Genomic DNA, 26605 nt, shown 5'->3' on the forward strand with positions numbered 1-26605 from the left:
CCTGCTTGTTCTTGCTGTCTTGTGATCAGTGATCTTTTCTCCTGCTGAAACCGCCCGTGAGAAAATGCAATCAGTGAATTTTTTCCTGCTGAAAACTTTCCAAGAAGCAAGAGTTTCTTGAAAAGAAGTCCTTATTTTCAGTAAGCAGTACAGTACGTTTTTTTTTGAACATAAGCAGTACAGTACTTTGTAATAAAGAAGTTAAAAAAACGACACATGCGTCCATACCTTTGGACCACATACTAGTTATGTGGGGAAAAGAGGAAACGCGTTGACCATATTCAGCTAACTGCACACACGCAAATGCCTCGTCAGAAAAAAACAAGTACAAGTAGGTTTCAGCTCGTTTCGTTCCCGCCTTCCCAGCCACTTGAGACTTCTGCGCATCCAAAACTGCTAACTATAAGAGGAGCAGTAGTCAAGCACACCACACATCCATATCTGTCGAACTGATCTTTGCCTCCCCACCAAAAATGGCCTTCTTCTTCTTCATCCGCATGGTGCTCCTCTTCTTCCTGAGCACAACATGCGCCACCGCACTCACCCCAACACCAAATGCCACAGACCTTGCTGCGCTGCTCGCCTTCAAGGCACAGCTCAAGGACCCCTTTGGCATCCTCGCGAGCAACTGGACTCGGACTGCCTCCTTCTGCTCGTGGGCCGGCGTCTCATGTGACCGCAGCCAGCGCGTCACCGGCCTGGAGTTCCGCGACGTGCCGCTCCAGGGCAGCGTCGCGCCGGAGCTTGGCAATCTCTCTTTCCTCTCGACTCTGGTCCTCAGCAACACCAGCGTCATGGGTACCGTGCCAAGCGAGCTTGGTAGTCTGCCATGGCTTCAAACTCTTGATCTTTCTTACAACAGCTTGTCAGGTACCATCCCTCGCATCCTTGGCAACCTTACTAGGCTTGAGATGCTTGATCTTGCTTGGAATAACTTCTTTGGGGGGATCCCGCATGAGTTGCAAAATTTGCACAGGCTTCTTATGCTAAGGTTGCAAGGCAATGACCTGAGCGGACCAATTCCGGAGGGCCTGTTCAACAACGCACCAAATTTGAGTAGCATATATCTTGGAGTGAATAGGCTGACAGGAGCAATTCCTGATAGTGTCAGCTCATTGCTAAAGCTGGAGATTCTGGTCCTAGAAAAAAATTTCCTCTCAGGCCCCATGCCGCCTTCTCTTTTCAATATGTCCCAGCTACAGTTGCTATATGTTGGAAGGAACAATCTCTCAGGTCCAATTCCGGGAAACAACAACTTTCATCTCCCTATGCTGCAAGTGCTCTCCCTTCATGAAAACCAATTCAGTGGGCCTATCCCATTGGGACTCTCTACCTGTAAGAACCTTGAACAGCTCTCCCTTTCCGGGAATAATTTCACTGGTACTATACCATCATGGTTGGCAACACTGCCAAACCTCACTAGAATATCCTTGTCAATGAATGACCTTACTGGCAAGATTCCTATTGAGCTAAGCAACAATACCGAGCTTCTTGTGTTGGACCTCAGTGAGAACAATCTAGAGGGGGAAATTCCACCAGAATTGGGGAAACTGAGAAACCTTAGGTTTCTAGGCCTTGCAAACAGCCAAATTACTGGTGGCATTCCAGAATCCATAGGCAATCTATCTAATCTTACACAAATAGACTTAGTAGGAAACAGGTTAACCGGATCAATACCAGTGTCATTTCAAAATTTGCTAAATCTCCGTCGCATCTATGTCTTTGGGAATCAGCTCTCAGGGAATCTCGATTTCCTGGCAGTACTATCCAAATGCAGGAGCCTGGATACCATAAACATAGCAGCAAATAAATTCACAGGGATACTACCACCCTACATGGGAAACCTCAGCACAGTGCTGCAATATTTCATAGCGGATGAAAACATGATCACTGGAAACATCCCTAGTACATTGGCTAATCTGAGCAACCTGTTGGTACTGTCTCTCGGTGGAAACAACCTAAGTGGGAGGATCCCCACAGCAATCACAGCAATGAAGAATCTCCAAGAACTCAATCTCTCCAACAACAGCTTGTCTGGCACCATCCTAGTAGAAATCAGTAGATTAACAAGTCTAGTTGAGTTGCATCTTGGTGGCAATAAACTAAACGGTTCTATTCCAAGCAGTGTTGGTAGCCTAAGCCAACTGCAAGTTATGACATTATCCCGAAATTCACTGTCTTCAACCATACCAACAAGTCTATGGCACCTTCAGAAACTTGTACAGCTTGATCTGTCATCAAACTCTTTGAGTGGTTCCCTACCTGCTGATGTTGGAAAACTGACAGCAATTACCATGATGGATTTATCAAGCAACCAGTTATCAGGTGAAATTCCAACATCCATTGGTGATCTTCAGATGATGATCTATCTTAATCTATGCAGCAATTTATTTGAAGGATCACTACCATACACAATTGGAAAATTAGTAAGCATTGAGGAGTTGGATCTCTCCTCCAACATGCTTTCCGGTACCATTCCAGAAACCTTGACCAATCTCACTCACCTTGCAAACTTGAACCTTTCTTTCAACAGCCTGAGTGGACAGATACCAGAAGGAGGTGTGTTCTCAAATATCACCCTCCCATCATTGATGGGGAACAATGCCCTCTGTGGCCTTCCCCACCTAGGAATAGCACCATGTCAGAGCAACATTGATCAGTCACGGGTAAAATCACAGTTGTTAAAAGTCATATTACCTTCAGTTCTGGCATTTTTTGTTTTAGCTGTGTGCCTGTATATGATGGTAAGAGTGAAAGTCAATATAGGAAGAAAGACGACAGTACCCTCAGACAAAGACTTGCTGAACTATCAGTTGATCTCATACCACGAACTTGTCCGTGCAACCAGCAACTTCACTGATGATAACTTGCTAGGGGCTGGAAGCTTTGGGAAAGTCTTCAAAGGTGAATTGGATGATGGATCTGTGGTTGCAATAAAGGTACTAAACATGCAGCATGAACTAGCTTCCAAGAGCTTTGACACAGAGTGCAGTGCACTACGAATGGCTCGGCACCGGAACTTGGTGAAGATAATTACCACTTGCTCTAATCTCGACTTCAGAGCACTAATTCTTGAGTATATGCCTCATGGTAGTTTGAATGATCTGTTGTACTCAAATGATCGGAGGCAACTCAGTTTCCTCCAAAGGGTTGGCATAATGCTGGATGTTGCAATGGCAATGGAGTATCTCCACCACCAGCACTTTGAAGCTGTCCTGCATTGTGATTTAAAGCCAAGCAATATCTTGCTCGATCAGGACATGATTGCACATGTTTCTGACTTCGGCATTTCCAAGCTGCTAGCTGGAGATGAAAACTCCATCACGTTAACAAGCATGCCTGGCACTGTAGGATACATGGCTCCTGGTAAGTTTAAATTCTCCTTGCAATGTATGATGCAGCACACATCCCTGTTCTTATTTAAGCTCACCAGTTTTCTTTTGACATGGAATGAACAGAGTTCGGATCAACAGGAAAAGCATCACGTGCCAGTGACATTTATAGCTATGGAATTGTTCTCCTTGAAGTCTTCACAAGGAAAAAGCCGACTGATGCAATGTTTATTGGTGAGTTGAGCTTAAGACAGTGGGTTAGTCAAGCATTCCCACATGAACTCTCAAATGTCGTTGACAGTAGCATAGTGCTGGATGAGTTGAATAATGATATTAGAGATGCAAGTAGGCCTCCTGAGAATTTCAGCATCTTGAATACCTACCTGGCGTCCATTGTTGAGTTGGCCTTGATATGCTCGAGAGTTGAACATGAGGAAAGGATACCAATGACTGATGTGGTAGTGATGTTAAACAAGATCAAGTCAGACTACAGTTCACAGCTTGGAAAGTAAGGTTTTCTCAACACAACACCTGATGTTCCCAATTTTTACCACATTTTGGTTAAAATCAAATGTCTACGTAATCTGATCAGCAAGAACTGGGAGGATAACAACACTTTTCAAGCATGGGCATGAGTCGGCAAGAAATAAAGTCTTCAGTTCAGAAATCAGAAGTAGTGGCCACAAGCCCCATTCAATTCCCAAGGCACTCAAATCACAGAAATAACAACTATGCAAGATTGGAACACCAAGACAGATTGGAAGTAGCATATTTTTTACAGTGCAACTAAATTAGTCCAGGGAGGGTGGTGGGTGCAACCTTTTACCATTCCATAGAAAACCAATGATTGCATTATTGCCTTAAAGAATAACACATTACTGTCACATACAAACAATGATGTAAAATTCTATTGCTGTTTCAAACATATATACTCTGTATCGCTGCAATCATATAAGGGTACCAAAAAAAAAAGAGATGCCAAAACTTATTTGCAGTTTTCTGGCACAGTTGTGGCCTTGTGGATTGTATCTGAAGGGCAGGAAATCGACGATTTGCAATCCGCTTATACTGACCTAACAGGCAGACTCCACTAAAACTAAAACCTAATCCGTACACTACATTCTGCAGACCAGCGACATCATGCATTCATGCAGGCCGCTATGGAAAGAGACAGCGAGAAGAGATTAAGGACTCACACGGCGGCGCGAAGGGGTGGCGGGGGCGAAGCGCCGTGCCGACAGAGCAGAGCTCGCGCACCTGACAGCAGTAGATTCCGGCTGCACTTCTTCCGACACCGGCGGAAGCGCCGCCCCTACCCCGGGGATGTCGGCGGCTGTCTCCGACCCCGTCGCGCCCCGCCCGCACCCGTCGCGCTTGCTTAACCGCGGCGAGACAATCGCGCCTTATAGTGGGTGCCCCGGCTTAATCTTGACCGCTGGATATGGATTGGACGGCATCTAGCTACCCGGGGTGGACGGTAAATGAAATACCGTCCATCCCGGACGGTAAATCAAGCACCGACCACGCTCTTGCCGCGGCGCGCGCCGCCGCCGAGCGCCACCCACCGGTGCGCCGGGAGACGGCGAGGGACGCTACCAGCCAGGAAGAGGAGCGGAGAGCCCTGCAGCCCCATCAGCGGCGGCGGCGGCGGCACGGCGGTAGGGCAGGGCCTGTGAGTGATGCAGTGCGCGCCGGCGTCGCCGCCGCTGCGACGGCCGCGTATGCTTACGCCGGAGTTGTGCGGTGCGGAGAAGTGGCATCAGCGGGTTCGAGCTCGCGCTGGTGTCGCGTGCACGCGCGCATATCGTCGGGACTCGGGGGAGGCCGAGAGGGTGGCGGCCGGACGGCAAAGGGCGCATGAGCGCCGGCAGGGGCTGTCCATGCGATGCGGCTAGGTGGCTGGCAAGGCGACGCCGAGGATCGGAGTTGAGCAGTGGATTGCAATGGCGCTTCACGCTGAGGCCATTGCCACTCCATGCGTGTGGGATCAAGCCGGAGTTCAGACTGTACTACATACATAGCATTGATATTTAACAACTGGACTTCCCATTTGATACTACTTACTTGTATTGTAGTATATGATGTATCTTGTATTGCTCTGTACAACAGTACCCAATAACTTTGCCCAACATGTATGATAGAGAAGAAGTTTAAAACTGCACAGAAAGGAAAGCACGGTAAAAATCAAGAAAAGGAACAACCGCCTGATGGTTACACTCCTAGTACAATTTCCTGAAGACGTTATGCGGCGCCCAGACACTGCTTTGCCCGGACACCAAGCAGTGTCTCCGATGTGGAGTGTGTGCGCTGGAAACTTCTTCGCATTGCGTTCTTTCAAAGTCTTCAGAGAGACAAGGAGTAGCTGCTGGCCGCGTCGGCAACTCGGCATGCCCCCGGTTTTTGCCCGGCCAAGCAGCAACAGGCAATTTCTACTAGTCTCGTCACTTGGCAGCCTCCTCTCGTTTCTCTTTTTCTTCTCCTATGCAGCACGATGTTAAGTGTTAACATTGGGAATCCAATACCTCTCTTCAGCTGAAACATCGATCGCGTCCTCTTCCCGTTAGTTTTCCTTGTGTAAAGAATCATAGTCATGCCAAAGTAATGGCTTCACTGCTGCAGTCGGCACGGGTCGCCGTGCTTTTTGACTAGTTCGCTGCGCTGCCGCAAGCCGACCGTCGCCGTCGATGACCACCCCATCTGGTGCCAAGAGATGCTGTGCATTGACTCCAAAGCCCAAAGGTCAGCTGTCGTCGTCAACTCGCAGCGCGCTACGCCGCTACGTATACAGTACATGATCAACCCCAACAGTATGTGCGCGTCATCATGCTGAAGAGTCTACAGGTTATCAATTACAGTGCAAGAAGATGTGCTCATGTGTCCTGTGTCCAAACCAGAACGGCAGAACCCCTTGCATTCCCAACCACCTATCAGGATCAGCATAAATCAGCAACCTTTTTTCTGTTCCTGTCGGTACATGCCAATAGTCTCAGTGGCACCACAGGCTGCAACGTATGGCCAACTCTCGACGAAAGCATAAGAAGGGATTTTTCCTGATGGAAATTCTCCAAGAGGCCTGAAGGGATGTACCTGCAGTCTGCAGGGACTGCGATAGTTAGATTGTAATTGTAAACTAGAAACAAGCGACCACCACGTCTCCAATTCTTTTGAACCAAACATTTTTGAATCAAAATCAAACAGATCCAGTATGCGGTAATTTAAAGAGGCGTAATTCAGAGACAGGCTGCTTGGTAAGCACTAGTGCTTATTCCCGTCAGTTTAACTAGGTGGCAGGAACATTTTGTTTCCAAGAAACCGCTGGGTGTGGACATGTGTATAAGTAGAAAGTCAACCTCTTGACCATGTTCAATGGTGCACAGCTGCACATGCCGTTCCTTGTCAAGAGCCGCAGCAAGTTGGACTCAGCACCATTTCAGTTCCCAGAAGGCAGCGACTCAATCTAGCAAATTGCACGTCCAGAACCGCTGATAAAAGAACCAGACCAGTGCAGTGCACTGCACAACAGCACAAGCATCTCCTCTCCAGTCTCCACCACCAATCCACCATGTCTATCTCCTGCATCCGTATGGCACTTTTCATCTTACTGATGCCATGTGCCACCGCACTCGCTCCACCATCCAATACCACGGACTTGGCAGCACTGCTCGCCTTCAAAGCACACTCAAGGACCCCCTCGGCATCCTTGCCAGCAACTGGACTGCCACAGAATCCTTCTGCTTGTGGGTTGGGGTCTCGTGCAGCCGCCATGGGCAGCGTGCCACCGGTCTTGAGTTCAACCATGTGCCACTCCAAGGCAGCATCACGCCGCAGCTTGGCAACCTCTCCTTCCTCTCCAGCTTGGCGCTCAGAAACACCAGCCTCGTGGGTCCTCTCCCAAGTGAATTTGGCACTCTGCGCCGGCTCCGAACTCTTATTCTTCCAAACAACAGTATGTCAGGTACCATCCCCCACACCCTTGCCAATCTCACAAGGCTCGAGTTGCTTGATCTTGCTGGTAACAACTTCATCGGGGGCATTCCATATGAGCTGCAAAATTTGCACAGCCTCCAGATGTTTCAATTGGCAGATAATGATCTGAGTGGAGCAATACCACAAGACCTGTTCAACAACACACCCAGTTTGAGCACAATACATCTTGGATCGAATAGGCTGACAGGGAGCATTCCTCGTAGCATAATCACGCTGTCAAATCTAGAGAAGCTTATCCTGCAAAAAAATCTTCTGTCAGGACCCATGCCACCTGCTATCTTCAATATGTCCCAGCTGTGGGGACTATCTGTTGCACAGAACAATCTCTCAGGTCCTATTCCTGGAAATGATAGTTTTCACCTCCCTATGCTGCAAGTGATCTCTCTGGGTGAAAACCAGTTCAGTGGACCTATCCCTTTGGGTCTCTCCGCCTGTCAGAACCTTGAAACGCTTGCTCTTTCAGTGAACAATTTCACCGGTACTGTGCCTTCATGGCTGGCAACACTGCCAAATCTCACCATAATATACTTGTCAACAAATGATCTGATTGGAAAGATCCCCATTGCACTGAGCAACAGTACATGGCTTCTTGGGTTGGACCTCAGTGAGAACAATCTAGAAGGGGAAATTCCACCGGAATTGGGACAGTTGAGAAACCTCGGATATCTAAGCTTTGCAAATAACCAAATAAGTGGTGTCATTCCAGATTCCTTAGGCAATCTATCTGACCTTACTCAAATAGACTTAGTTGGAAACAAATTGACTAGGTCAGTGCCACTGTCATTTAGAAATATGCTGAATCTCCGTCGCATCTTTATCGGCGCTAACCAACTCAGTGGGAATCTCGATTTCCTGGCAGCACTATCGAAATGCAGGAGCCTGGATACCATTAACATAGCAGAAAATAAATTCGCAGGGATGCTACCACCCTACATGGGAAATCTCAGCTCAACCCTTCAATATTTCATTGCATATAACAATAGAATCACTGGAAGCATCCCTAATACATTTGCTAATCTGAGCAACCTGTTGGAACTGTCTCTCAGTGGAAACAACTTGAGTGGGAAGATCCCAACAACCATTACTGCAATGAACAATCTCCAAGAACTCAACCTCTCGAACAACAGCTTGTCTGGCACCATCCTTACAGAAATCAGTAGACTAACAAGCCTAGTTGAGTTGCATCTTGATGGCAATAAACTAACCGGTTCCATTCCAAGCAGTGTCAGTAGCCTAAGCGAACTGCAAATTATGAGATTATCCCGAAACTCATTGTCTTCAACCATACCAATAGGTCTGTGGCATCTCCAGAAACTTATTGAGCTTGATCTATCACAGAACTTCTTAAGTGGATTCCTGCCCACTGATGTAGGAAAATTATCAGCAATTACCATGATGGATTTATCAAGAAATAAACTATCAGGTGGCATCCCGATTTCCATTGGTGAACTTCACATGATGATATATCTGAACTTGTCCAGCAATTTATTTCAAGGGTCGATACCAGGTTCATTTGGCAAATTGGTTAGTATTGAGGAGTTGGATCTATCCTCCAATGTGCTTTCAGGTGCCATTCCAAAATCGTTGACCAATCTCACTTACCTTGCCAACTTGAACCTTTCTTTCAACAGACTGGATGGACAAGTACCAGAAGGAGGGGTGTTCTCAAATATCACCCTCGAATCATTGATGGGAAACAATGGTCTCTGTGGTCTTCCCCGCCTAGAAATAGCACCATGTCAGAACAACACCGACCACTCATGGTCAAAACTAGAAGTGTTAAAAGTCATATTACCTGCAGTCCTGGCAATTTTTGTTTTAGCTCTGTGCCTATATATGTTGGTAAGAGTGAAGGTGAATATAGGAAGAAAGATGACAGTGCCCTCAGGCACAGACTTGCTAAACTATCAGTTGATCTCATACCACGAACTTGTCCGTGCAACCAGCAACTTCACTGATGATAACTTGCTAGGGGCTGGAAGCTTTGGGAAAGTCTTCAAAGGTGAATTGGATGATGGATCTGTGGTTGCAATAAAGGTACTAAACATGGAGCATGAACTAGCTTCCAAGAGCTTTGACACAGAGTGCCGTGCACTACGAATGGCTCGGCACCGGAACTTGGTGAAGATAATTAGCACTTGCTCCAATCTCGACTTCAGAGCACTAATTCTTGAGTACATGCCTCATGGTAGTTTGGATGATTGGTTGTACTCAAATGATGGGAGGCAACACAGTTTCCTCCAAAGGGTTGCCATTATGCTGGATGTTGCAATGGCGATGGAGTATCTCCACCACCAGCACTTTGAAGCTGTCCTGCATTGTGATTTAAAGCCAAGCAATATCTTGCTCGATCAGGACATGATTGCACATGTTTCTGACTTTGGTATTTCCAAGCTGATAGCTGGAACTGAAAATTCCATAACGTTAACAAGCATGCCTGGCACTGTAGGATACATGGCTCCTGTTAAGTTTAAATTCCCCTTGCAATGTATGATGCAGCACACATCCCTATTTTTATTTAAGCTCACCAGTTTTCTTTTGACATGGAATGAACAGAGTTCGGATCAACAGGAAAAGCATCACGTGCCAGTGACATTTACAGCTATGGAATTGTTCTCCTAGAAGTCTTCACAAGGAAAAAGCCAACTGATCCAATGTTTGTCGGTGAGTTGAGCTTGAGGAGGTGGGTTAGTCAGGCATTCCCGCATGAACTCTCAAATGTAGTTGACAGTAGCATACTGCAAGATGGTATTGAAGATGAAAGTAAGCCTAACTTCAGCATTTTGAATATCAACCTAATATCCATTATAGAGTTGGCCTTGCTTTGCTCAAGCATTGTACCTGAGGAAAGGATGCCAATGAAGGATGTGGTAGTGAAGTTAAACAAGATCAAGTCGAATTACAATTCACAGCTTGGAAAATATGGGTGCATTCATCAGAAGACTTGATATTCAAACTTTCATTGGCAACAACAGAAAGGAATATCAATAGTTTTCAAGCACTGGCACGAGTCAGCTAGAGTTAAAGGATTCACTTCAGAAGTACTAGTCACAAGTACTAAATTGCCAGACTCTCACACCACATGCCTAAATCACAGAAAGAGTAAGTGTGCACGACTGGAACATCAGGAAAGTTTGCAGCTGCCGTATTTTTCTTTTCTTTTTTCTAGTGCAAGTAAATTTCTGATGTCAAGTTTCTGAAGCAAAATTAATGACGTGAGCATGCATTGTTGCTTGAGATATATTTAGTTACAGTGCACTCGCTGATGCAGTGATGCTATCAATCGATCATCATATCATGGACTAAATGATAAAAACAAATACTAGCATTCTTTGACTCATTATCACGTTCCTTGGTATTGTGGATTGTGTTCCGGGGGGAAGGAATAAATTAAGCTAGGATTCATTTGACTGAATGGGGTATTCAACTGAGGTTCTTCAGTACTAGGCCCGAGCGATGGAGTGAGGGGCGAAACCGTAGTAATAGGCCCCCGAACACAGAGATTGCCACTTCGCCCTAGGCCTGCTACTAATCTACGCCAATTCTCGTCGAAATTGAACCGGAGCGCAGACGCGCAGTGCCAAACCTACCCCCAAGTCCTTAACCCTTTCACAGCATTCTGCGGCTCCGCCGGCCACATCGCGATCCTAGCGTACTGAATGTCACCAGAAACGGCTCGTGCAGGTCAACAGCGTGTGCAAGGATATTCGCAGCGAGGAGAGACAAGGTACTCACCGGCATCGTAGCGGCGCACGCGCGGCGTGAAGCGCAGTGGCGCGCGGCGAACCCGCCGTCGCTGGCTGGCCCGGCCGGAACGGCGGAATCACCAGAACTCTTCGGCGAGCTGTGCCTGACTGCGGCGGGGCGGCGGCAGAGCATAGCTTGCTGGGCTTGCTCGTGGGCCAGGAAACAAACTCGGCCCATGCTCAGGGTTATACCGAGGTGAGTGCTGCATCCTATATATCTTCCGGAAGTTTTTTTCTTAGTCATCTTCCAGTGTTTGAGATTTGTGCAAACCAATTATAATCCTTGGATCCCACTCAAACCCTAATCCCCACCTCCCTCCTCCCTCCCACTGCCCGCCGCCCCATGCCCCATGCCCCTGCCCGCCGCCATCCGCCGCCACCCACCGCCGGTTGCCGCGCCGCCGTGTCCCGCTGCCCCGACAGCCGCACGCCGCCGTCCCGCGGCCGCGTGCCGCCGTCCCCACGCTGTTGTGTGCCGTGCGCCGCTGCCGGTGCTGCGCCGCACTGGGCCACCGCATGTGTCGCCGTCCCCTGCACCGCCGCGCCATATGCGCCGCCGTTTTCGGCCCTGCCGCCGGTGCTGCGCCGTACCGAGCCGCGCGCGCTGCCCAGTGCTGTGCCAGAGAAAATTCCGCCGGGGAAGACGTTCGCCAAAGAAGAAGTAGCTGCGAAGAAGTTCAACATTTCGATTTTACCATTTCAACATTTTGTTATTCTAGTTTCAACAATTTGTCTTCACAATTTCAACATTTTGATGTCAAATGTTGAACCTATTTAAGAAAAATATTGACTTAATTCTATTAAAATATTGAACATATTTGCAGTAGCTAATTGGACCAAATGAGTTTTAAAAATAAATTACTTATCTACCTTCCACAAAATGTATAGGAGCCCCCGAGGTGAGTCGCTGCAACTGCAACCAAGAAAGTATGCACATGTTTGCTTGAAATTCCAGCAAGCAGAATCATTTTGAAACTGCAGCCTAACAAACGAGTATTGACTAAAACAGATCACATAGCATGTGCAGTGTTTACGGTTAACACAAATTTCATAAAAATTAGAAAGAAACACAGAAGTTTTCAATCTGTATCTCGAGGTGGAGCCGATGCCCCTCGCACTGGCCGTGGCCACAGCTGTGCAGTCCCGCCAGTAACAGCCCGTGTGAGGGGCTCAGGCTCGACACGGTTCGCCCACGGCGTCGGCGAGACAAGGCGAGCGAGCGTGCGTGGCTCATCAATTCCTTTTTTTTACCGACTTCACAAATGATGTGGCTCACCAATTCCTCTTTTCCCGACTTCACAAATGATATACACACGATTACTATTTAAGTTGGTTGAGATCCTTAACCAATAGGAATTAAACACATAACTCCCCAGCATTTATTAGTGAGCTTTAAGTTTTTTATTGTAAATGAATAAAATGGACCAAGCACGTAAATTCCAACATTACGGACCATCAAGCTCGTGTTCCGCGTTCCTCCCTCAGCAACAAGCAGGATGAATCCACCTAGCTAGTTGCATTGATCGCCAGGTCTTTCACCGTTGATCCAGGCGATGACTGCAACGGGGGGCAAGTCGGGTCGCAGGCGGGGCAGTTGTCATGGCACTCTTCCAAAGTATCGTAACAATTTTCTTGGGCCTGCTGGCAGCAGTAGCAGCTTTTGCCGTGATCACAGCCTAAATACCGGATGCAAAACTTCAGGATGACTTTCCTCCCATCGAGCGGTACAGCGTTGGCCACATTGGCATTTGAATGTGCGTTGGTAAGATTAGTTGAGGAGCTCCTCCTTGCACCATTATTATTGGTCTCAAGTAGCTGACGATAACCTGTTGAAAATCGAATCAATTTTTCTTCTATCAATGGTAATGCGTATGCATATATTCATTATAAATTTAATAACAAGGTTGAAGAAGAAGAAAAAAAATAAGACGGTGATGCATACATGCACATACCCTCAGGGCACGTACAACGCGGTGTTGCGAGCCGTCTGTAAGAGGTAAGTTTTGCACAAAGCACCCTGACGGAGCGCGACGACGGCACCCTCGTCGCCTCGTGAGGCGATGGCGTGGGCTCGTTGCCCAAGGCCATACCGCCGGGCGCCGGCTGCTTCCCCGTTGTACGGTTCGCTTCGACCCATGGACGGCGTCTCCAGATCTTGTGGACGGGAGATTTTTTTGGCGCGCATACCTCTGCCCGTCGTCCTTCACCGGAGGCCCAAGCTTCGCCGCCGCACAAGCCGCCCGCCCATGCTGAGCCCGGCGCGGCGCTCGGATGCCGGAGGCCCAAACTTGCAGCCACTGCACCGCCGGCCGTGGACGCCGCAGTACTTGTGCAGCTCCAATGTGTCGGTCCGTCGCTCGCATGGCAGCCAGCCGGCCGCCACCGCGCCTTGCCCGCCGGCGACTGTCCTCTGAGCTTCGCAACCTCCGCTGGCTAGCCCACCGACCGCCGGACAGTCCTTGCGAGCCATACGAGAGTGAAAGGATAACTTCTGTCACCGGGAGAGAGAGACGAAAGATCGAGAGGATACAAGTGCGCCTGCAACCACACATGGTAGATATTTTAGATGATCTCTTTTACCATTCAGCCCTTACATTTTAGTAATACAATCACCGTAGAAGATAATTATCTCATATAAGTCCTTTTTGCAAGCACAATGACATGGAATAAAGTATGAAATTGTGTAACAATCCTTCTAATTTACTTGTATTCTCTCCGTCGACACGAATTATGTATTGTGTTTAAGAAACAACAAGATGGTATACAAAGATCAATTACATACCTGATCACTATGTTTTATGTGCCCATGCTTGAATTAAATAGCTAATAGACACACTAATAGACACCTCATTGTATAAGTTGTCTATTTTATTGTCTGTGTACAGTATTTTAGATACTTATAGACGGCAGTCGTCTACACTATTGTACATGCCCTCAGCCGGCAATATGAATCGTCCAAAAAGCACAAATAAAAAGATAACAATCACACGAACAAGGACAACTCTACCATGGTCCCTCATATCGGATCACCTATTCGGTTCGGTGGTTGATAGATCTGTGTGGAAAACAAGTTGGGGATGTGAGCAATAGCCATGCTTTGCTTCAATATATATAGATGATAAGGTCATCCCTACAGCTGTACCATGCACCGATCTAATGTAACTCTTTCTTTCTATTGTTTGCCAAGAATAGTAACCCATAGTGCTCAATAAATTCTTACTACCTGCAATCAAATTTTTAACAGTTTAGTAACAATTTCCACGCAATCAAAGCATCCTAAAAGGATTCTTAAATTTGTGCTAGCAAATTAGTTTTCTTTGATCAAGATATTGCTGGCATGTGGGAGCCTAAGCTAACTACGGAAATGTGTCCAAGAGCGTGAGGCCAGTCAGGAAAATATGATCAATCATGTCTTCTGCAAATCGACATACAAAATATGATTCCGGCAAATCGCACTTTATGAATTGGCCATGATATATAATACTTGAGAGCGAAATGTTTCAAAAGATTTTTTTTGAAAATTACGGCAGGAGCGCTGTCAGATTATATAAGAAGAGGAAAGCGGGTTCGTACAAAGGTTGTTATTACATAAAGGGAAAAGTCCAAATTTCACTCTCGAACTATCGCAAAAATCTAATTTTCAACCTTCAACTACAAAACCGGACAACATAGGCCATCCAACTGTCAAAACCAGGCAAATTTGACCCTTGGGGTGGTTTTGGAGGTGGTTTTGCATTTCCTAAAAAATTAAATAAATCTAATTAGATCTAAAAAAATCAAAACTAATTTACTTTAAATACGAAAAATATGAAACTAGTACCAAAAAATTTCTAAAAATGCAACCTATCTATTATTGCTCCATTTGATTCTTAGTTATTAAAAATAATAGACATAACTGCAAGCAACCAAATATTATGAACATAAAAAAATTAGATGTGAATAGCTCACAAGTCATGTGACAATAAATAGATTACATTTTTAGAAAACTTTTGATACCCATTTCATAATTTTTTGACTTAAAATGAATTACTTATAAATTTTTTAGTGTAGAATTAAATATTTTTAATTCTCACAAAATAGAAAACCACCTTCAAAACCACCCCAGGGGCCAAATTTTCCGGGTTTTGACAGTTGGATGGCCTGTGTTGTCCGATTTCGTAGTTGAAAGTTGAAAATCGGACTTTTGCAATAGTTGGAGGGTATAAACTGGACTTTTCCTTACATAAATAACTGAAGAACTCGAGCTCGTACAAAAGAAATTAGAAACTAGGTGATCGCCTGGTCCTCACAAGCTTGTCGTTGAACATCCATCTCTTCCTTGATCAAGCTCATAACTCTTGCAGCTGACTGTGAAACTCCATGAAAAATGTGTTGGTTCCTTTCATTCCACACATTCCATGCCGTGTATATCAAAATCGCCGCCACTTTACTCCTGTTCTCTACAGTTGATGCCTGTAGCGAAGAATTCCACCATTCTTCGACCTGTGTCCCTGGTGTTGGCATGCTGATCGACTGTCTATGATTTGGGACTTTAATTACAACGGTATTTACTCGGTTCAGTCTTTATATGTTGTTATTAGCTTCAGAGGGGTTCAACAGATTCACACACCTGTGGTGTGGAAGTTGCTGATCCCCCCTAGAGTCCAAGTCTTCTTGTGGCTGCTCTGCAAGAATAGAATTCTCACTAGAAATAACTTGGGGATGAGGAGAGAGTTGGAGGAAAATTCCTGCCTCTTTTGTGCTGAAGATGAAACAATTAACCATCTTTTTTTTAATGCTGTGTTGCAGTCAGTACCTGGCTGACCTGTTCAGAGGTATTGCAGGTTCACCTTTCTGATTTTGAATCAGTTGCAAAATGGTGGCTGTGTCGTAAAAAAAACACACCATCACCAATACCTCGGTATTACAGGTTCACCTTTCTGATTTTGAATCAGTTGCAAAATGGTGGCTGTGTCGTAAAAAAAACACACCATCACCAATACCTCGGTTAACATTTGGAGTATTTGGAAACTCAGAAATTCGTTATGTTTTTGTAACAGCTTGAAAAATTACCAAAATAAATCACGCGCTAAAAATAATTTTCAAATCTCTTTTCATCGTTGAGCTCAATCCTTTCCTGTCCGAACTCCAAAACCCCAGAAACCTTTCCCGGTGATTCGCCGTCCCGACACCCGCATCAGTCACCGTCTAATTTTCCCTGTTCTCCTCGTTTCTCGTGCGCATCGCTTCTGTCGATGCCGCGACCGGCTCGCGACCGCCGCCGCGAATCCTGGCGGCGCCTCCTTTTTCTCTTTTTCCTCCCTCTATTTTTCTTTTCTTTTTCTCTTTCCCTTTTTCTTTTTCCTCTTTTCTTTTTCTCCCTCCTTCTCCTTTCTTCTTTCTTCCTCTGCTCCCTGCCCATGCGCGCCTGGCCCCCTGCTCCCACACGCTCCGCGTGTCTGGAGGCTCGCCGCGCCGCCCGCCGTCAAGCACAGCGCCTCCTCCTCCGCTCACGCCTGCCTGACCCGTCCCATCGCCCTGCGCTCGCCGCGCCGCCCGGCACAGCGCCGCCGCCTCGGCGCTCGCACTTGCTGCGAGCAGAGCTCGCATAGTCGATGCACGTCGACCCCCCTGCGCCGAGCACCTCCCCAGCTATCGCCTTCCCCGCTACGCGCCACCGCCCCCCAGCTCGCCTCGACACCCGTGCAGCACAGCACCACCGTCGGTCCCGTCGCCATTAAAACTCCGTTGAGCTCGCCGTCCGGTCAGCCCCCACCGCGCCCCGACCTCCCCACCGCCTCACCCCGCCTATAAAAGGGCTCTCAACGTCGCTCACCACCACCACAACTCGCACAGCCACCGCTAGCCGCCTCCCCTAGCTCGCTGCGCCGCCGCCACGGCACCACCGCCCGCCGTCCGCCCACCGCCGTCGAGCCGCCTCCACAAGCTGCTTCAGCCCGAGGTAGTGAGGGGGATAGAATCCCCGAGGTTCCCTCCCCCTTTTCCCCCTTTTCCTGGCCGCCGCCACGGCGCCGCCGCCCGCCGGCCTCCGTGGCGCCGCCACCTCGCCGCGCCCCGGCTCAAATCGAGGAGGGGGATGGAATCCCCTCGTCGCCCTTCCCCTTTTCCCCCTGCTCCCGCCTGCCGCCATGCCCCAGGGCCGCCGGCCCAGGCGCCGCCGGCGCCCTGCTTCCCCTCCTCTGCTTCACGGGAGGGAGGAGGAAGGAGAAAGGGCATTTTGCCCTTAGGCCCTTGGCCTTTTTCCTTTTCATTTAAGAACCCCCCTCTATGCTCTCTTTACAAAGAGGCCCCTCACTTTCTCCCTTTTTAAGAATTAACCCTTCTACTATATGAAATTAATTCTAAATAAATCCCTGCCCATTTTCAGAACAGCCCAAATATTTTCCAAAATTCTAATCGAGCCCCTATCATCTCAAAAATAATTACAAAGAGACCCCTAAACCCAAGTTTAGCCCTTAAACCTCCCGTTAACCTATCATTTCATGCGTCAAACATTCCCCGATTGGCCTGAAACATTACCACGCCACTTCTAACATAATTTCGGCCGTGCCATTAGAAAACCACTCAAAAATATTACTCCTATCTCCATATCTTAATTGTTTCCGATTCGAGCTCAACGATAAAATCTTTATTTCTTTTTCTTTATTGTGTGCTTGTTTGTGTGCATCGTAGATCACAGTGTGAACGAGGGAGAACCCGTCGATGAGCAGTACTGCGAGCAAGTGAACGAGGACCAGTTCCGCGACCCCGAACCCAAAGGACAGTACCTCGACCAGGAAGGCTTTGTGAATGACAAGTTCAATCCCATCCTTTAATGCATATTTTGTCCCAGTTTTATAAACACAACTTATTGGCCTATTTTACAAAACTGTATATTGTTTTGACTGCTGAAAACATGGTTGGATAGCCACCCCTTGATTTGTTATAACCATTCTGTGGCAGAACCGCCTAAATTATCCCGGCTCAAGTGCGTAAACCATCACCATAAAGGCAACATTAGCTTAAACGCACTTCAAACGGAATAATTTTTGGTCTGTCGGGTAATGTCCCGATACAACCACCGATTCTCGGATCGAACAAGCATACCCCGCACGAAGGCGAGTTCAGAGATATTACAACCACAATTTTACAACACAGGCATATGAAAGATTACAAACCAGTTCAAAAGATTATTACAAAACCAACTTAAGTAAAACAGTTATACAAAACATAAGTGTAGAATCAGAGTTTAAAACAGCGGAAGATAAAACACGACGGCTACAACACGTCGCAAAAAGGATACCAGGCTAGCCCAAGCATGGTATCACTCGTCATAGTCATTGCCGGCCGAAGACGTATCCCACTCTACGGACCAGCCAGGAGGCAACGAGCAAGGATAGGTTAAGCTAGCGATCTGATCCTCAAAACTCATACCTGAAAAAGGGTTTCAACAGCAAGGCTGAGTATTCTAATACTCAGCAAGACTTGACCGACAACGGGTATAAGTAGCCCACTTTAGCTAGACTATGCAAGGCTTTGTAAGGCTCTGGTTTTTCCTTTGCTGAAAAGCAATAAAGTGTAGGTCCTTACTTTCAAGTTTTAGCTTCAAGATTCTAGTTGATTAACCATTCTATGTAAGCATCTACTAACCAAACATGGTGGAACTTCTAAGCAAACATCAAGATTAATAAGAATATTATTGCTCTTATTACTCTGTGTGGCAAAGAGATCAAGCAGTCTCATTTCATCGTGAGAGGCGGACGATTCTGAATCGAAATTCAACCTTGCAAGGGTAACCTAGCACACACGTCTGGAATACCGTCGGGTCATTCCCAAACAACCGTTGACCTTTCTTTCCGGCTTGTGGATAGGAACACTCTCCCCGACTACAGGGCTCCAAGGTCCACCCGTGCTCGGTCCACCCTTGTCCCTAGAAGTCGTGGTGTTGCGCAACATAAAATAAAACCTATCTCTAAGAGAGAGTGTCAGGTATATCCACTCCCCGGTCCAATCGGCTACTAGGCTTGCCGCGTACCATATTTACGGCATGTGACTAGTACTTTCAAAAACTTAACCAGCACTACCACACACCGCGACCTTAGCAAGTTCATCAACACAGACGGGGTATCACATAAGGTCATGATATCGAACACAACCCCGTCCGTAGTCCTTATATTGATAACAGAAAGTAAACAGGAAATTCCTATAAAGCTCGCGAGTGACAGGCAATCACTCGACTTTTACCGGTCCTATAAGCTTAGCAATTATTCGAACTCAAGTCTAGTGTTCAGTACATAGGTTCCTAGGATCATGCATCTAGAGTTTCAATTCAACTCCTATGAACTGTAAATGCACAAGTAAAATATTACAGTAAATGAAATTAATTTGAAGTATAGGTTATGTCCGGGGCTTGCCTTCTCGGTAGTTGCTAACTATTTCAGCGCTAGGCTCTTCCGAACTTTGGTTCGGGGCTTCAGTTAGTTCCGCAGTGTTCACTTGAGCTTCGAGATCACCTCCGTCAGACTCCGGAATCAACTCGTACGTCCCGTCTGACAAAGTAGTCGTATCTATATGTAATGCAAGAACAACATTATAAACAAACATGGGCAATCGTTTATAGAGTAGTTAAATAACAAATTTAACTACACAAGGCATCATGATCAACAGCACAAATGAAGTTGACTAACTTCATAAACAAGTGGGGGTGATTTCCTATACAATTAAGTCACGGTTTACAAATAAATCAACAACTCAGAGTACAAATAGAAATAAATTATACCAAAATTACACTAAACAGAACATGAACATACTAAGCTACCCTGCAAAAAATCATATGAAGACATGTAACCATTTAATCACAATAAATCATTTATGCAGGCAACACCTAGCACAAGCTTGAATTATACAGACTAAAATATAGCAAAGTAGAAGCTCAAAATTTAACAGGAGATCTACACAGGGATGATTTATCTACTGTGAATTTCTCACGATTTTATCTATACAGAAATAATTCTGAGAAAATAAACAAAACAGACATCAGTTTAGAAAGATTAAATTTTAGCTCCTGTTCTAGCCATTAACTGATGCTCAAACTTCCTGGACAAGTTAAGATATTCTAGATGAACACTCAGGAATATTTTCAGGATTTAACAAGAACAGAAACTATTTATCATGATTAAAGTCTACTAAACAAAGATTAAATCAAATAAATAGCTACACAAGAGAACTGATCATGAAATTTTTATAGCAAAGCTAGTGTAACATGATTCAACTACCACAAAAATTTCAGAGCAATACAAGCTTTTAAGCATCAGATAAGAAAAAGATTAAAGAACAAGTATTTATATACCTATTAACACAAAACCATTTATACAGCAAAAGTTTGCAACTAAAGCCTAACATATTATGGTTCTACTGCATAGAGCTCTTCAAGAGGATTCCAAAACATCAAGATTTGCTATTTTACGAATTTTCTACAAATTGATATTGAATTTCAAAGATCACAGCAAACTATTTCAAACAAGTCCTTAGAGCACTATTCCTCTGAGTCACTGACATCGCAGACAACCCCCTGAGCTTTCTCAAATTCAAAACCGAGGTCCTCGGGTCGGGTCAGAGGGGGAGGCGAGGTTTGACCGGCGGTTTCCCGGCGAGGGGCTCACCGGCGGCGAGGGTGGAGGGGTGCGTGAGCCTCACGGGTTCAAGGCGCACCTCTGGGTGCTTGGAATCGAGGCTAGGGCGGTCGGAGAGGGGGTGTCGACGGCGAGCGGCGGCTTGCGGGCTCGGAGCACGGCGGCGGGGTGGCTCCGGTGGTGTTCGGGTGAGGGGAAATGGCCTAGGAGCTGCGCGAGGTCGAGGCGGTGCTAATGGTGGGGGATGTAGGGGTGGAGCGGGTCTGGGTTGGCGGCTCCGCGGTGGGGTGGAGCTCGCCGGGGTTCAAGCGGGGCGACGGTGGTGTTCTGCAGCGTGGGAGCGAGGAGAGAGCAAAGGAGCGAGTGAAATCGAATCCTGGGGTTCTTGTAGTGCTCAGGCGCGCGAAAGATCGAGAGCTGGGCCTCTGGTTTGGGCTCTCCACGGCGGCGTCGCGGTGGCGGCCGCCGGGGAGGTTCTGGGCGCGGCGGGGGTGCGTGGCGAGGGGTGGGGGCTCCAGCGCGAGGCAACAGGAGGGGGAGGAGCTCGCCGGCGACGCGTGGGAGCCAGCGCACGGCGAAGTAATGGCCGGGAAAGCCGGAAAGGCGCTCCACGGCGGCGCTGTCGGTGGCCGGCGGCGAGAAGCAGAGCAGGGGGGTTGAGGTGGAAGAAAAGGGTCGTTTTGCAATTACCAAAAGTTCCAGGGACCCCACTGTAAAACAGCGATAACTTTTAAACCAAAGCTCAAATGAAAAAGTGCCCAACATGAAAGTTGTTCAACTTTTCAAGATCTACAACTTTGATGTTGTGCAAAAATTTATTTGACCAAAGACTCAAGAGCTAAAATTAAAAAAAACATTGAAGGGATTTTGAATTCTAGGAAATTTGTCTTTTTCAAAGCAAAAACACTTCAAATGTAGACTTACAAGCAAAATGACTACCATGCATTAAATGCACTGAAATTTTGCACAAACACCCTCCATTAAAACTATAATTACACAACCCATTCAACACAACTGCAAAAAGGACCTTGCATAGAATCATAATTACACATATAACCTTTCATAATTACAAAAAGATCCTTTTTACCCATTTCAAGCACAAGATGCATAGCAACAAACATAATTACTGTGCAGACACCTATTTAATTACGGTGTAAACACCCGGGGTGTTACAGCCTCCCCCCCTAACAGGAATCTCGTCCCGAGATTATAGTAAGAAAAGGGTGCAACGACTTGGTACCTGGACTGGTTCTAAGAAAGTCGGGAAAGTTTCTTTGGAGAAAATTTTCAGTTTCCCAAGTAGCTTCTTCTACAGTATGCTGATTCCACTGGATTTTGTACATTTTAACTTTCTCCCTTCTAGTACTTCTTTCTTTTGTGTCAAGAATCTTGATTGGATACTCCGTATAAGATAGATCGGATTCAATCTCGATATCCTGTGGTTCAAGGATTTCAGTAGGTACCCTGGTGCACTTCCGAAGTTGTGATACATGGAAGACATCATGAACGGCGGCCAACTGAGATGAAAGACAAAGTCGGTAAGCAACGGGTCCACAAGTTTCGATAATTTCAAATGGTCCGATGTATCGGGGTGCTAATTTCCCTTTTAAGCCAAAGCGTTGAACACCTTTAGTAGGAGATACTCGCAAATATACAAAGTCTCCTACCTCGAATTGTAAAGGATCTCTCCTTTTGTCTGCATAACTTTTCTGTCTTGATTGAGCTGCTTTAAGATTAACCTGGATAATTCTGACTTGCTCCTCTGCCTCCGACACTAAATCTGGCCCAAAAATTTTGCGTTCTCCAGCTTGTGACCAATTCAAAGGAGTTCGACACCTTCAACCGTATAATGCTTCAAATGGTGCCATTTGCAAGCTGGATTGATAGCTGTTATTGTATGAAAACTCTGCCAGTGCTAGGCATTTAACCCAATTCTTGCCATATTGAATAACACATGCCCTCAACATGTCTTCAAGGATTTGATTGATTCGTTCAGTTTGCCCATCTGTTTGTGGATGATAAGCTGAACTACGAATCAATTTTGTTCCAAGGGATTCCTGCATTTGCTCCCAGAAACGTGCTATAAACTGAGGCCCGCGATCAGAAATAATCGTCTTTGGAATTCCATGTAAACGAACAATCTGATCGAGATAAATCTCTGCGTACCTCTTGGCAGGATAAGTGGTGTGTACAGGAATAAAATGAGCGGTCTTGGTGAGTCTATCAACGATTACCCAAACAGAATCATGCTTATGAGGAGTAGTGGGTAAACCAACGATAAAATCCATACTGATGTCCTCCCATTTCCAGGATGGAATAGATAAAGGTTGGAGAGTACCAGCTACTTTCAAATGACTAGCTTTAACTCTTTGACAAACATCACACTCAGAAACATATCTGGCGATCTCTCTTTTCATTCGAGTCCACCAGAAATTTTGTTTGAGATCATGGTACATCTTGGTACCACCGGGATGAATCGAAAATTTCGAAAGATGTGCTTCATCAAGGATTTGCTTTCTAAGCTGATGATCCTTAGGTACCACCAGTCGGGATTCAAACCATAGAACTCCCCTATGATCCACTCTGAAACATTTATACTTTGCTTCTCCCTGTGATAACTTTTCCTTGATGACCTTGATACCCTCATCATGTAATTGTCCCATGATGATGCTATCATGAAGTGTAGGCTCAAGGGATATATGGTTCAAACTTCCTTGAGGTACCATTTCTAGATTTAACTTCATCATTTCCTGGCATAGAGTTTCATTGAATGGTTCTACAGATAGACAATGGCATTGTGACTTGCGGCTGAGTGCATCCGCAACCACATTAGCCTTTCCTGGATGATAGTGCACTTCTAGATCATAATCCTTTATCAACTCCAGCCAGCGTCTCTGTCTCATGTTGAGATCAGCTTGAGTGAAGATATATTTGAGGCTCTTATGGTCAGTGTAAACATTACAGTGAGTTCCCATAAGATGATGTCTCCACATCTTAAGAGCGTGAATGACAGCTGCTAATTCCAGATCATGGGTTGGATAATTCTTCTCATGATCCCGGAGAGCTCTTGATGCATAAGAGATAACCCGGTTGTCCTGCATAAGCACACAACCAAGTCCCGTACCCGACGCATCACAATAGACATCAAAAGGTTTAGTACTGTCCGGTGTAGACAATACTGGAGCGGTAGTTAATCTTGCTTTGAGAGTTTGGAAAGCTTCTTCACACTTATCATTCCAAACAAACTTCACTCCCTTCTTCAATAACTCCGTCATAGGCTTGGCTATTCTGGAGAAATCAGTAATGAATCGACGATAATATCCAGCTAAACCAAGAAAACTGCGAATTTGATGAACTGAAATAGGAGATTCCCAATCCATCACTTCTTGTACTTTAGTTGGATCAACAGATATACCATCACTGGAGATAGTGTGACCTAAGAATTTCACACTGTCCAACCAAAATTCACACTTGGAGAATTTGGCATAAAGATGATGATCTCGTAATCGTTGGAGAACGATACGCAAATGTTCAGCATGATCTTCTTCATTCTTGGAGTAGATCAAGATATCGTCAATGAAAACCACGACGAATTTATCCAGCTCCGGCATGAAGACTGAATTCATCAAGTACATAAAATATGCTGGGGCGTTGGTAAGACCAAAAGACATAACCAAATATTCATATAGTCCATATCTGGTAGAGAAAGCAGTCTTTGGAATATCACAAGGCTTGATCTTTATTTGATGGTAGCCAGAACGAAGATCAATCTTAGAGAAAACCTTAGCTCCAGCTAACTGATCAAACAGAATATCAATGCGGGGAAGAGGATACTTGTTTTTAATAGTGACCGCATTGAGTGGTCGATAATCAACACATAGCCTCAAACTATTGTCTTTCTTCTTCACAAACAGGGCTGGACATCCCCAGGGTGAAGAACTTGGACGTATAAAACCTTTGTCAAGAAGGTCTTGGAGTTGGACTTTCAATTCTGCTAATTCATTTGGAGGCATTCGGTACGACCTCTTAGAAATAGGGGCGGTACCGGGTTGAAGTTCGATAACAAACTCGATGTCCCTATCAGGAGGCATTCCAGGTAAATCCTCTGGAAATACATCCGCATACTCCCACACAATAGGGATATCTTCAAGTTTAATTTCTTTTGTGGCATAAGCACAAGAGTTAATGCACTCTCGTTGCGGCAGATAGAGTATGGTGGCTCCTTGATGTGGTGAATCTATCTCGATAGCTCGGGAAGAGATATCTAACAGTACTTTATGTTTAGTCATCCAATCCATGCCCAAAATAACATCCATGCCTTCTAAATTCAACAAAATCAAATCTGTCTTTATCACTTTACTACCCAACTTAAGGGGTACATGTGTAGTGATTTGATTGGAAGCTATCCTCCCACCAGGGGTCGTTATCATAAAAGATCCCTTAGTATGACAAAAATCCAATCCTAATCTGGCTCCAAATTTGGCACTTATAAAACTATGCGTTGCACCAGAATCAAATAATATGACTGTGGGTTTATTGTGGATAGAGAAAGTACCCGTCATAACTGGTGCTCCCGCTGGAAGGTCTGCAAGAGTAGTGAAATTAACTCGCCCTTGCCGGACTTGCACCATTTGCCTCTTGCCCTTGCCCTTGCCCTTGTTGTTGTTGTTGTTGTTGTTGTTGTTCTGATTAGAGTTTTGCCCTGGATTATTCCTTCTGGGTTGTGGACAATTCTTGGCAAAATGAGAAGCACTGCCGCAGTTGAAACATCGATTATTACTATTCCCACTATTGAACTGTGGGGCATTCGACCTTGGGCTAAACTGCTGCTGTTGCTGTTGCTGAGGCACTGGAGGTCTGAATCCTCCTTGTTGCTGAGGCGGCCTAAAGACAAACCTACCCACTGGGGCATTTCTTTGTGGAGGCCTAGGTGGAGTATTTTGCACCAGGCGATACCTCGGTGGCTGGGCACTCGATGGTCCCGTTGGTGCCTTCCGCTTTTTCTCAGCACGATGTGCAGCAATACAATCTTCCTGTGTAATGGCCATATTAACCAGCTCATTATAGGTATTGGGCTGAACCAAGTTTAAACGTTCTTTGAGCTTAGTATTGAGGCCACGACGGAAACGATCACGTTTCTTGGCATCAGTATCAGCATGATGGCCCGCATATTGGCACAGATGATTGAAGGTCTGTGCATATTGAAGAACAGTGCGGGTTCCCTGATCTAGAGCCAAGAATTCATTCAACTTTCTTTCAATTAGTCCTTCCGGAATATGATGTGATCTGAATGCAGTTCTGAATTCCTCCCAAGATATGATATGTTCAGCAGGCTGCATTTCACAATAATTATCCCACCATATACGTGCAGGACCGCGAAGCTGTTGGGCGGCAAAGGGGGCCTTGTTCGCATCAATACATGGTACCGCTAACAAAGCAAACTTGGAATTGATTGTACGAAGCCAAGCATCGGCATCCAATGGGTCATCAGCTTTGCTGAAAAGTGGAGGTTGGGTACCAAAGAATTCCTGGTAACCCGCTGGTTGTGCCTCCCTTCCTCCATACTGTTGGCGTGGCTGATTTTGTTGCCCATGGACTAGCTGGCGAAGCAGCTCTGTTTGCATGGCCATTAACTCGGCCAGATTCGACAGGGGTGGCGGTGGTTGCTGAGATCCACTGCCATTTTCACAACCGAAGCCATCAGGAGTTCCGCGTGTATGACCAACCATCTGTAATCATGGAAGACATCCATTAGATACATATTTCTCGCTTCCAAAATCAATGGTACGTATAATGATCATACATTTGGATAAAACAAAATCAGCAAAAATGTAACTAGATGCGGTGTAGCACAATGTGCACAACACATAAATGTGCAACCCACAAAAATTCAAAACTGGTCAGCGGCTAGATAGCTTCATGCTTCATC

General features: G+C 46.0%; 1 protein-coding gene, 1 long non-coding RNA gene and 1 pseudogene across 2 annotated transcripts; 2 read left to right on the forward strand and 1 right to left on the reverse strand.

The window, feature by feature from the left end:
- Positions 1-333: 333 nt before the first annotated feature.
- Positions 334-4385, forward strand: LOC120707703 (probable LRR receptor-like serine/threonine-protein kinase At3g47570). The gene is made up of 3 exons (XM_039992672.1): positions 334-3366; positions 3459-3840; positions 3925-4385. Exons 1-3 carry the CDS (start codon positions 474-476, stop codon positions 3965-3967), a joined length of 3318 nt encoding a protein of 1105 aa, XP_039848606.1. The 5' UTR covers positions 334-473; the 3' UTR covers positions 3968-4385.
- Positions 4386-6504: 2119 nt separating this feature from the next.
- Positions 6505-10639, forward strand: LOC120707704 (annotated as a pseudogene).
- A 1734-nt stretch (positions 10640-12373) lies between these two features.
- On the reverse strand, positions 12374-13594 carry LOC120707705. The gene is made up of 2 exons (XR_005689060.1): positions 13018-13594; positions 12374-12891 (listed from the first exon to the last, which is right to left on the reverse strand). It is a non-coding gene; the product is annotated as an uncharacterized LOC120707705 (long non-coding RNA).
- Positions 13595-26605: the final 13011 nt, after the last annotated feature.

The sequence above is a fragment of the Panicum virgatum genome, chromosome 5K (assembly GCF_016808335.1).
Source record: "Panicum virgatum strain AP13 chromosome 5K, P.virgatum_v5, whole genome shotgun sequence".
Taxonomy (NCBI): domain Eukaryota; kingdom Viridiplantae; phylum Streptophyta; class Magnoliopsida; order Poales; family Poaceae; genus Panicum; species Panicum virgatum.

Bases quoted from the DNA above. Each gene is read 5' to 3' on its own strand.
- LOC120707703 (XM_039992672.1), top strand. From the start codon at position 474: ATGGCCTTCTTCTTCTTCATCCGCATGGTGCTCCTCTTCTTCCTGAGC. The intron at 3,367-3,458 runs GTAAGTTTAAAT...TGGAATGAACAG, and splicing joins TGTAGGATACATGGCTCCTG to AGTTCGGATCAACAGGAAAA. The intron at 3,841-3,924 runs GTAAGGTTTTCT...TAATCTGATCAG, and splicing joins TACAGTTCACAGCTTGGAAA to CAAGAACTGGGAGGATAACA.